The sequence below is a fragment of the Vespa mandarinia genome, chromosome 17 (assembly GCF_050613455.1).
Source record: "Vespa mandarinia isolate Hongniang chromosome 17, ASM5061345v1, whole genome shotgun sequence".
In the NCBI taxonomy this organism is placed as follows: Eukaryota; Metazoa; Arthropoda; class Insecta; order Hymenoptera; family Vespidae; genus Vespa; species Vespa mandarinia.
This window is the reverse complement of record NC_140826.1, coordinates 4,759,766-4,772,383: the sequence shown is the minus strand read 5'-3', so window position 1 is coordinate 4,772,383 and position 12,618 is coordinate 4,759,766. Positions and strand designations below refer to the sequence as shown.

Genomic DNA, 12,618 nt, shown 5'->3' with positions numbered 1-12,618 from the left:
GATTTCAAACGGTTCAGTAGGTGAAGAAACGAGAGAGAGAGAGAGAGAGAGAGAAAGAGAGAGAAAAAAGAGGATATCGATTTGTCAAAGGTCAAGATAAATATGTAATCGAACGAAATTAAAGAGTCGACGAAATCGAAAGAAAAAATCGATAGCCTTGAAAGAGACCTCGATCGTGTTCTCACGCGTCTTTGACGATCGTTTTACCGAGAGACAAAACGTTTGATATAATAAAAAGGAACTAAAGATCGGTCCAATTCCTTTGAGAAAGCGCAACCCTTTAAAATCGTACCCTTTGTTTCTCGCCAAGGGAAGAAGGAGGATCGAACGAGTTTCGTTAAAACGAGCTGAAAAATTCAAAATTACCGAGATCGTATTTTTTCGGTAGTTTTTCGGAACGAAGCAGCAAATATATAGAGGGAAACGTATGAAAGCGTAACGACAGAGGGAAGGAGATAGAGGAGGAGCGAGCGAGATCGAGCAAGGAAGAATGAAATAGCTAAGAACGCGGTCGTTCTACAAAGAGACAGGAAAGAAAATTTCTCTTCATTCATATTTTACGGTAGGCTAGGACGTTGGAATAGTGTTTGCTCGTCTCTCCCTCTGCACACACGTGCTTCAAAGTTTCTCGAGCTCGTCATCGATCCGTAGCTCCTCCCGTATGTACGGACCGCATATGCAAAGCCACCAGTACCACCCAGACCTCGCCACCTCTCTCGTCAACTTCATCCCCTTTCCCACCACCACCTCCTCCTCCTCCTCCTCCTCCTCCTCCTCCTCCTCCTCCTCCTCCTCCTTCCCTTTTCGACGTTATACATCGTATACATGCAACGGTTGCTATCCATTTCCTCCTGTGCGACAACGAGCTTATGAGAAGCGACGCCCTGTAAAGTACCTATTAACGGCGTCCATCGTGTGCATAGATACGTCGATGCGGTTTGTCCTACTATGGTTGTTATCACGTCCCAAGATCGCCCAATCATTCATCTTTCGTCAATCTTTTAATATTAAAACGATTCTTCGATTTAATTCGTTGCAGCCCTTCATGGTGCCCTTAAGGGTATTGATGCTATTAGGAGGTGGAATGGTCGCGGTCTTTGGAAGCGAAGCTATCGAGCTCGGTGGTGCTGGACCTCTTGCCGTAGTTGCCGCAGCCTTCGTCAGCTGTTACTTTTGGCAAAAGGACGGTTGGGAAGTGGACGACGTAAGTACCTCGCACGTCTTACGATTATATCACACGACGACATATCTCTATGAAATAGAAAGGGGAAATAGAACGGGATCACTTACGACGACCGATGGAAAGGGAAAACTCGAGTCGAGAGGGTTGTCACTGACTAAACGCCATTAACTTACTGCAAGTATAGCTCGTATTCCGTTCGCTTAACACGAGTCTAATGATTCGAATGGAAAAAAAAATTCGACGAGTAGGACAAATGAAAAAAGGCTGAACGAATACCCGTGACCACCGTCATGTCTTTTTTTCTCTCTCACCCTAATCGACGCCAAGTGGAAATGTTAAACGATCATTTTTCTGCTTCGTTACGAAATGAAATATCGCGCTCTCTGAAACGAAGCGCGCGCGCTTTTCATTTCCGTTCATTACCACATAAAATGCTCGATAAATTATTCTCTTTCCTCTTCTTTCCACTATTATCAAGAAGGATGGGAGCACTATCCTATTCGCCTGTATTCATATATATATATATATATATATATATATATATATACATATATATATATATCCTGTGTATAGTTCGTTATCCCCGGTCCTCCTTTAACGACGCGCCGCCTTTCCAATATTCTTTTTTTCTCTGCATTCGTGGAAAATTAATTTACGCGTCCTTTCGCATCGATCGGTGTTTCGTTCCATTCGCTATACGGAATACGAATTTTATCGATGTGTAGCCAAATCGAAGTTTAGTTTTGCGCATTCAATTCTAAGTTGTAGATCAAGCTGATATAAACGACTGACTACTTTGGCCGCAACAAAAAGCTAATTATACGCTCCGACTAGTAGTCATCCTATTTAATTGATATCGTTTAAAGAAACTAGAAATTAGGATTTTCCTCAATTTGTTGAAATATTCAAAGAATCGTGTCTTATGATTCTAAATTCTTTTGGAGGATCTTTTTAGCAGTAACGTTCTCGACCCGGCACATATTCGAACGTACGAGCGACGCGTATGCATGTAAATTCGTGCGACGCGAGCACGCAGTGCTCTTTTCTATTATAATATTATAATATTATAATAGAAAGTTTGAGTTAATCAGATACTTTGAACGTTAAATGAACTAACGATTGGTCGTTAGTTCGCGGCATTAAAGAAAGACATTTTGCTAAATTCGCCGAAGAAGGAAAAGTCGTAGTTGGCTAGCTATCGTTCTCTATATCGTTTTCTATCCATGTCCTATAAATCCTATAAATCCGAAGGCAGCACGTATCGCTTGACGCGAGTGCAATCAATGTATTTCGATATTGGAATATGATTTTAGTTTGTAGGCGAGAACAGTGCGCGTTTCGACGTCCGAATGTTTCGTGCTTATGCGATCGAGTTTGGACGGGAAGAAGCATTTTTGGGGAGGAAAAATCAAGTTGAACAAACTTCTTCGCGTTGAAAGAAACGCCTTGACATTCTCCTGGGAAAAAGTTTAGCTTTTCTTTACGAATTCCTCTCTTGGTTTCAAGATTAAAGATACTCGACCGTTATCGCAAAGTAATCGAACGAAAGGCAAAAACGGACTAATCAACGGATTAAAATCGTTCGAGTCCCATTTTATCACTCGTAAATATTGCGTTCTTGACTTAGCGCGCACCGGTTATACACACAAATCTCGTCGCGCTACTGCATTTTGATGTAACCGCGACAGCAGTTATGCGTTATCAACGCTTCCCCAATATTGGAATATGGAAATATGGAAATACGGAATACGGTTCACGTGTACGTGGGACGTACCCTGTATTTGCCAGTACCCTTTCCATCAGGCACATTCGCATACTCCAAGTCTTTGCTCTGAGATGAAATCGCGATTAAACTCAAATGCGTGCGTGTCTATGGATTAAGATATGTAGATACGTTTAAACAAGTTTCGTTAGAGTACATGCCGTTGTAGTACCATCCACGTATATTCTATAAAACGAGATAGCTACTCGAAGAATTAACCGCGAGTCCAAATATTTGACGAGAAAATCACCATAGAGAGTTTGACCAGCAAAAAGATACAAACGAATCCAAGATTTTTCCTTGACCAACGAATTTTCCATTAAACTAAAAACGTGCTCGTTTTCTTAACGAGCTTCTCGTTAAATTCGTTCCGATTGAATCGATACTGAGAGGGACGGACAAAGGGAAAATAGAGATAGAGTGAGAGAGAGGATACATTTTCCTTTTTACTTCCTTTGAGTAGACTTCACTTTCAACGCACTCAATTTTATCCTGCTTACGTAGGTACGAACGATCCGAGAACATTCTGTCGAGCGTTCTTACTACCATCTCTCTCTAGCAACACGAACGAAAGACAATGTTCGAACGAAAATTATCCGAACACGATATCGATTCTCGAGCTTCTCCTTTCAACATTTTTACATGGAAAAGCAGTTATCGAAGTGGTCGAGGAAGGGTTTCTCGAACAGGAATGGCAGACATAATCCGGCTAAATTTCCCGGAAAACTCAATGATGTACCCTCTAGTCACACCGACCGGCGGATTTAATTAGAGTTTAGCGCACGCTACAAGCTCGATCGCATACGTTTCACTGGCTTCGTCGTGTGGGTGAGACGATAGGACGCGATAAAACGCGATCCTCCTGGTAATCGATGATTTCAACAATTTCTATAAAAATTCTATTCGTGTAGATATTTGTATTTTTTTAGGAAACAAACAAACGCGACAACGACCGATAAACGTATTTCGAATAATTGAAAATCGATTGGACCGATATTAAATCATTACGCAAAGCAGAATGAATGGCTCTCTTGAAACACTCGATTATGTCGGTAATGAACAACTTTAGGTAAAATTTGTTTTGTCTGATAATCATCAAGTATTTCTTGCATGCTTTAAGTCATTCTCGATTTACCTTTTCGTATTTTGACGTATCTAGATGATATAAGCTTAATACGCTCGGTCCAAGTTCTAGTTCAATGCGGAGAGAATAATACATACATACATACATACATACATACATACATACATACATACATATATATATAGTTAGTCGACGATTATGGTTATAGGTGTATTTGGCCATACTCGTATCTAATTATCGGCACATACATACCTTACTTGGAGAAAGGAAGTGCGGAAATCCGGTATATCGGATTCCTCTCGAATCGATAGAACGAATAAAAGAGAATACCTTAAATCTTTTTCAAGAAGGCGAGATGGAAACTTTATGATAATTTTCTCAAGCAGGATTCACCCTCTTCGAAAGAAGTGAGAATGGAAAATCTTTCGCGTTCTTCTTCGAATAATAGCAGAACACGGCGTTAAAAGTAAGTTTTCAATCGTGACGAAATATGCGAGCTGATTTTACTCCAAAACTTTTCACTACAGGCGTTTCGATCCACGTAATTCTTTCCTTCTTCCTACTCGCACGATTAATAATATTATAGTCCTTTTGAAATATCCCATATTATAGCTATATAACGTAACGTGCCAGTAAAATTTACGTAATGCGACCGCACGAACGAATAACACCAAGTTCTGCTATATTCAACTCTAGGCTAGGATAATTTGTAATAAGTACTGTTACGCGAGTTACGATATTATCCTTGTTAGCTTTAAAGGTAATAAGAAGACTCGGCAAACTCTCGAAAGAAGCACTTTTCCGACGGTAAAAGAATATCCGCCAAGGAGGTCCGAAAGTTTCAAGAGAAAGAGAAAAAATTATCGGAAGGTTAAAAAGGAAGAAACAGGGGGGAGAGAGAGAGAGAGAGAAAAGTCGTGCAAACGACTTTCCCTGATCTAGCAGAAAGGGACTAATAAAAAGAGATGGTAAGAATAGTAATAATAATGAGACTAATAACAATAATAATATAAAAATGAAATGTAGAAGGAAAATTGTCTCGGCCGCGAGATTTGATAAAGGCGGATACGAAAGAGAATACACTTAGCAGGAATGTGAAGGGGGGGGAGAGAAAGAGAGAGAGAGAGAGAGAGAGATGTAGAGAACGAAAGGAAGCATCGCAGTGACAGGAAACGGAGAGAAGGAAGGACGGTAGTCGTAACAGTTACCGGTATGTTGCAACTTACAACCGGGACACACCCCAACAGAGACTAGCACCCCCCATTTCTACAGTCCCATCTCTGCATCCTATCCCCTCCTACAATTCAACGATGTACCACCGCGAGTATACGGCCAACTAAGTTTACTAGCATTTACTTGCTCGCCAAAAGCGGCTAGAAAAGGGGACTTGCTCGTCGATTCATGTACAAGCTGATTTCGCTGGGCTCTACTACAATCTCCCTTCTCTATGACGTTAGTTTCCGTATTGAGAGTAATATCGTGCGAATGGAGGACGCGACGGTATTAGTCCATTTTCCTCGTTTCGACGTAGTTTCCACTCATTTTGACCCTTCCAACCAGCGGCACTAGCAACCAACTACATAGACAGGATAGTACTTTCTATTGAACGGAAATAATTCTTAATTTCAACTACTTTAATTACATTTTCTTGCCAACGGAAAGACGCGAACGCGCTCTGTACTGGCGTACTACCAGTAGTACCTATTTCAATTTATTAGGTATCTACCGAATCTACGTACACTCTCTCACCTCGCGCGTAATTTTCTTCCATTTATATCGCACGATTTTTAATGAGATTTAGAAGCAAATATTTTTCGGACTTGCGTAAAAATATCGGAAATTCTTTTACATCTCTTAGTTACTCCTGTAAACTAGAAATTATAGATAGTTTGAAATAGTAACCATATAAAGTTCATATCGCATTCAGAATTTGATTACGTCTATCTAGGAGGGAAAAAAATGGGTAGGAAAAAAATAGCGATTCTATCATTTATATTCATCAGGGACCCGGTATAAATGTATGTATGTATGTATGTATCTGTGTATATATCAATGTTTCTTGATTTGAAAAATTCGCTCGTTGAAAATCGTTATTGCCAGGTCGCTGCTAGTGGAGTAAAACCAGGTGAGGAGTTTAATAACTCTACTTCGTAGATTGGTCGGTGTAATAAATCCATGAAAGTTAAAGAGGGAAAGGAAATTATTATCACGAGTGAACGATCCGAGAAAGTAATGAATTTTCGTGGATATCAGTGAGTGTTAGCTTTGCATATAAATGAAATGATTTTGTTTTTTAAGATCGTACTGGAGACTGGTGGATAATTTATCGAAACGGCATATAATGCAGGACGCACGAAAAATCTGTCTATACTCACTCGGTCGTTTTTGCTACGTGAGCGCCGTGTATACGTAGTATAACATAATAAAAAGTAATAAATCGACGCTGGATGGCGAGTGCATTTCAAAGTTACAAATCTCCATAAATTTTAATAGCCACTAGTATATACCTATATGTGATACACGTCTATGCACTTATGATCAAATGGGGAAAAAAAGATGAATTGATCTTTGATCGATCATGTCGATGCTCTTGAAATATGTTCGAACGTTCCTAAGATTCTATGAGACAAATTATCGTCTATCGGTTCGAATTCTATCACATTGGATTATCGATTTGAACTTGATTATCCATGCCGTTGAAATTCGGTATAACGTATTTCTTGCATAATTCAGACAGATTAATAGCAATATGGAATTACGAGCGAACGACTGCGCGTGTATCGTCATTAGAATATCCATCCGTAGGATCAATTGGACCCAACGTTGTATATTATTCGTTCAACGTTGATGATTAACGTTAGCATTTCCTTAAACTCCCCTATTGTTATTATGGGGTTGGCATTTTCCTGATTATTCCCTATCGATGGATCGCGCAATAAGGCGCACCTTAACGCACGAATCCAAATTGGTACGACAGCTCTACTACTCGACTACAACGAAAGCGAATCGTATTTTCTCTTGATCAAAGGATAAATTCGCGTTTGAACGGAGGGTAACGAAAAGAGTTTTCAACTTGAATATGGGTGATTTGGATAATCAAGCAGTGAACCGAAGCAAACGAAGAAAGGAAGGAAAGAAAGGATGAGTGGAGTCATCGATCTATCAAAAAGAAACGGAAATTCGACCGCAATTAGGTACAGTACAAAGCTTCTATTAGATTTGCCACTCCCAAACGGCGATCGAATTATGCGAAATATCGAACGTGTGACGAATCGATTGATTGCGCAGTATAGCCGTTCGAAGGTATTCTCCAATGTAAAAATAAAAGTGGAAAAAGGAAAAAGGTCGAACAAGAGTCGTATTTCGATCTGGGATATGAAAGTACTGTGACAACCTCTAATTAACTTATTCCGTTGGCTCTGGTCTTAATTAATGGCATGCCTTTCGCGTACATAAGCGATGCTGCTATTCAATTACGTGAAATCAGGCAACATCCAGATTGACGTTACATTCCTCTTCGGGTCTCCCCCCCTCCCGCCCGCTTACATTCCCCAATCTCCTATTTCTCGATTTATTCGAAGTTGTAATTCGTCGTTTCTCCGACTCCCCCCCCCCTCTTTCTCTCTCTCGTCAAATTTTTCTCATAAGTATGCACCATTAATTTTAACGTATCCTTACAGGACAGGCTAATTCGGATGATAATCACAACCACGAATGGTACCCTGCTAGCCGTTTTTTGCTCGGAAATGTGTTTGTTATCCTTTCTCCTCTTCTTCTTCTTCTTCCCCTACTTCTGCTTCTGCTTCTTGTTTTTGTCTTTTTCCTCGAGAGAAGAAAGAAAGCTCGACGGTGAAAGAATACGCGTCAGAAGAATAACGGTGGCTGTACTCGTATATTTGCATTTCTATATAAACCGTACCTCCGTGCGCTTTGCCAGAGGAATTTTTGCTAAAAGTCAACGTACTCGGTCGACAAAGTGTCGCTCGGGAAACTAACTAACGGGGACGAGACGAGACAAAACGTAACGAAACGAAAGTCGACGGATCGTAAAATAATTATTTTCAGTTCAGTGATTCGTCCTGCTCGAAAATCGTTCACAGCACGCAACTCGCGTTCGGGCAAAGTCGGAAAATGGGATTCATTCTAAACAATAGCCTGCCGTAATACTTTACGTGGTACACAGGTACATAGACAATGGCAATTATCGTAACTTTGAACTTAACTCGATTCTACGCTAATTCGACTAAATCGTAGCGCGTACGTTGGTTGGTCTCTTCGTGTCTCGAAGCGTAAAGCTATCAAGGCACATGTAAACTTTTCCAACCGCATATATATATATATATATATATATATATATATATATATATATATATATACATAGGTACCTGATACTGCTTCCGAATGTATGAATCCGAATCAATCAAATAGTTTAGAAATCTTGCGTTAATACCGTCTTATAATAAATTGCATAATATTAACGTATCGAAATGATTGTACTTGTAATATAAAAAAAAAAAAAAAAAAAAAAAAAACAAACAAACAAACAAATTTAAAATTTCATTCCAGTTAAAACGAAGATTTATACGCTGAATAGGTGGAATAATGGTCGAACGAAATATCTATAACGTTACGTAGTCGAGTTATTAACAAATACGATGTACGACGAGTAAAGAATGGTTAAACGTAACGTTCATTAAGTAACGCGATATGCAAGGTGAAATATTAATAATATCGACGGTCCTCTTGAATGTGTGCGTCCGTTCTTTGGAAGCACTAGAAAGAGAATAAATGACGGCGTTATGAGCAAGAGCAGATTTAATTATAAGCACCATAGCGTGTGTTCCTAGAGTAACGGTTCATAATGAATATCTAGGATATAAATCCAACTACTGGCGCTTCTAAATGTTATTCTATCCATTGCATCCGGCGTCTTTTCCATTCTTATCCGCATATACCGTGTACATCTGTGTACACGCGCGCACACGTATGTATCCATATATATCTAGAATAACGAAAAAGCGCAGAGAAACGTACGGGCTTATTATCTATCAAATATTGAAAGAATTTTCTATAGTTAACTTTTCGATGGAATTTTATCAAAGATTTTCGGGCATCGATTAGCTCAAATTTTCAGATGATCGGTTCGTTAACGAAACGAATAAAGAATTATGGCAGGATGATACTCACTGCGTGACATCCAGGTGACTCGATCGCATCGAGGGGAGAACAATAGAAGAGAGGACCTTGATACTCTCGAACCGTCGACGATGCTCATCAGACTCGACGTTAACATAAACCCCCTCTTCACCTCGAGATATGTACCTACGTATAACGTAGTACATACGTCCTCTGCTGCATGGCGCCGTAATGTCGCCGCAATAACGCGACGTATCGTGTGTCTTCTCAAATTAGCACCCTATAAACGATAATATCCCTTAGCTCGCAAATTTACGCCCTCTTATGCATAACATACGCGTGAGACTTCAACGAGTGCGCATACATAAGGGAGGAAAAAATAGCATCCTATACACATTTGCATGCACATGGAAAAATATTGGAAATAAAAAGACGAGCGCAACTCGTACACTTAAAGAAAAAGAAAGAAAAAGAAAGCAAATACTTTTACGATCGGAATCCTTGCGATCCATCGAGCCGCACTCTGCCAACTGATACGACACCGATAGTAATACATATGTATATAAACGCGAAGAAGAAACGTTTGTATTTTATTTGAGTCAAATAACCTTCGTTCTTTCTCCTTGTCCTATTCCTTGTTGTATATATACATACATATGTATACATTTAACCGTACGAACGCGATAACAGGCCCATTCGCAAACGAGCAGCGACAGAGAACGTTCTTAGCTTTGATCGATCGAGGATATCCTTTCTTTTTTCGAGACAAATTTGCGTACTGGCGTCTACATTTACATCTATATGCACGGCTATATATGTACGTATCATGGATCGCTTATGGTTATCGACTCATTAGTCAAATTATCGTAAAATACATTAGATCTAATATATCGGAAATATATATATATATATATATATATATATATGTATATATGTATATATATATATATATGTATATATGTATATATATATATATACATGCATAAGAAAAAGGATTTTATATTATTATGATTAACGACGTTCAAAAGAAAGCGAAAGAGCGACGGTCTTTTGGATCAAAGCGTGCAAGTTCGAACGTAAATGACTTACCATAGGCGATGGCCGAGAATAGAAGAAGATGTAGCTGCTATTTGTCGGCAATATCATCAATTTTCTCTGCATGATTGGAGCGTTTAACAGAGGAGCACCGATCGTCGAAGTGAATCTTAACGAACGAAACAATCGACTGACGAAGAATCGTAACGAGTCGCGCGAAAGGGCGCATGCGATTGGTTGAAAATTCTTGACGATCGTCTAGTCCTGCTTCGTGATTCGTCGACGCGTCTCTTACCACGGATAATACCCCGAGAAAAATGGACTCGTCCATTTCGGATTCTTTCGTTATATTTTCTCGATCGTACGGATATATGGACTCGATGATGCGAGCTTAACGCCAAATCGTAGCTCCTTCAAGATTTCAACGAATAATCGATCGGAAGAGAGAAATATCCTATGGATAAAAAATTAAACGAGAGTAGTTTCTATGGGAGTAATAACGGCGCTCGACTCGAAATAGACTCGTCCGTTTCGTGATTGGTCGATCGAGATTCTCTTCCTTGATCGCTCGTTTTATATAGGGTGTCCTTAAAATAATGACGTACTTTTGTATATACGTTAGAATGCGTTGAAATACGTGTTCAGAGGAATTCTCTTCTGTTTCAGAATCCCGTGGCAACGTCCTTCGAGATCTTCTGGATGATATTCGAGCCGATTCTCTTCGGGATCACCGGCACGCAGATATCAATAGCCGAGCTGAAAGGAAAAACCGTCTATCTTGGGATCAGTTGTCTCATAGCCGGTATCGTTATTCGGATAATCGTGACGATATTCGTAGGAATTCGTAGCAAGCTCAATACGAAAGAAAAAGTCTTTATTGCTCTCTCGTGGATGGCAAAAGCTACGGTGCAAGCGGCATTAGGACCGGTCACTCTCGACGAGGTTAATCGGGATAATGCCGAGCAGGTCGAATACGCGAACACGGTACTGACTCTTTGCGTTCTTTCTATTTTATTAACGGCACCGACCGGCGCGATCATCATATCGTTGTCCGGTCCAAAATTATTGACAAAGACGACGACTCCTAGCGCACCGCCAGACGCTTGGAAAACGAGAAGACCCTCGATACGAGATATTTCGATCATCAACGAGGATCCCGATCTCGAAGAAACTGCGAGCGAAAGGAAACCTTGATTAATTTTCTTTCGACCTTTGCCTTCTTTCTTCTACTTTATATTCTTTTTCTTACGTTCGTTTGTTCGTTCGTTCGTTCGTTCGTTCGTTCGTTTACTCGTTGTCTTTTTATCGACGGATGCCTCGAGAAGGAAATACGTATCCTTGTCTCGTTCTCCGTGTGTCGTCATTCTTTTTTTTTCTTTTTCTAGCTATTACGTTTTGTTTATTATCTCACCGCGTAAATGGGAAGCTATGTATGTACGTACATGTTCGTGTGTGTGTGTGTGTGTGTGTGTGTGTGTGTGTGCGCGCGTGCGTGTGTGGTGAGAGCGCAAGTACCTCTACGCATATGTACACAAGAGTTCGGACTTTCTTCGGTCTCCGGGAAGAGAACTTTATTTCGTAAGGTCAATGCGGACAAATAATAGAAAAAGAGAAGAAGAAAGAAAAAAACTTAGTCTCTTACGTGCATCCTTCTTCTCGATGAAGAAGATCGTAGTCCTTGAGAAAAGTCATCCGATACCATTCTTGTCGTTTCTATTTTTGCTCGGTTGTCTGATGTTGCGGATAAAAAGTTGAAATTTTTCCTCGAATTTGCCATCCTTTCGAGTACCAAAGGAATAAACCGTGTACGAAACGCGACATACGAGTCCTTGTTGTACTATCGACGTTTTTTTTCTTTTTTTGTTTTCTCTTTTTGACTTACTTCCTGTCCGATCGATATAACATATTTTCTCAACGAGGAAAAGGACAAGGCGATGTTGCATTTGCAATGAAAATTATATTAAGAATGAAAAGAAAATAAAGTTATTTTGGCTCGTCGAATGATAACGAAATAATATTTTATAAACTTAGGGAAATAAGATGAGAAAATAAAGATTATACGTGTATGTACATATTTGCTCACATCTAAAGGTTCGGTTTTGTTTGTACATTTTTGAATTGTAGAGATCTCTGTAAGATTAGATGCGTTATGATTATATAGATTTCCAATCGCGTGTAGATATTTGTACATATTTTCTGCGCTTATATGCCGCTTATCACCTATTACACGAGAGTGCGATGACAAAGATAACGAGTTAAACATAGTATAATAAGAATTCATCTATAATCTAGCGAGGATGATATTTTATAAACGTAACCAATAATTGAACGCTCTCAAAGTTAATCGACGATACGATTAAAATAATATATGACGTTTCTTCGCGAGATAAGATTTTCGTATATATATATATATATATA

The 12,618-nt window shown here is 39.5% G+C and overlaps 2 protein-coding genes across 12 annotated transcripts in view; one reads left to right on the top strand and one right to left on the bottom strand.

Moving 5' to 3' along the window:
* Positions 1-10,873, bottom strand: part of LOC118443588 (uncharacterized) — a 66,227-nt gene extending 55,354 nt beyond the window's left edge. For all 10 annotated transcript variants that reach the window (XM_085662248.1, XM_085662246.1, XM_085662243.1 and 7 more), the window contains exons 1-2: positions 10,255-10,873; positions 9,217-9,445 (exon numbers count right to left, since the gene is read on the bottom strand). In XM_085662248.1, coding sequence (XP_085518374.1) covers positions 9,217-9,445; positions 10,255-10,326 — 301 coding nt within the window. In that variant the 5' untranslated portion in view covers positions 10,327-10,873. The remainder of the gene's footprint in view (positions 1-9,216; positions 9,446-10,254) is intronic.
* Nha1 (Na[+]/H[+] hydrogen antiporter 1) overlaps positions 1-12,595 on the top strand; it is a 45,304-nt gene extending 32,709 nt beyond the window's left edge. For both annotated transcript variants that reach the window (XM_085662242.1, XM_085662241.1), the window contains exons 5-6: positions 1,040-1,204; positions 10,867-12,595. In XM_085662242.1, coding sequence (XP_085518368.1) covers positions 1,040-1,204; positions 10,867-11,394 — 693 coding nt within the window. In that variant the 3' untranslated portion in view covers positions 11,395-12,595. The remainder of the gene's footprint in view (positions 1-1,039; positions 1,205-10,866) is intronic.
* The last annotated feature ends 23 nt before the right edge of the window (positions 12,596-12,618 follow it).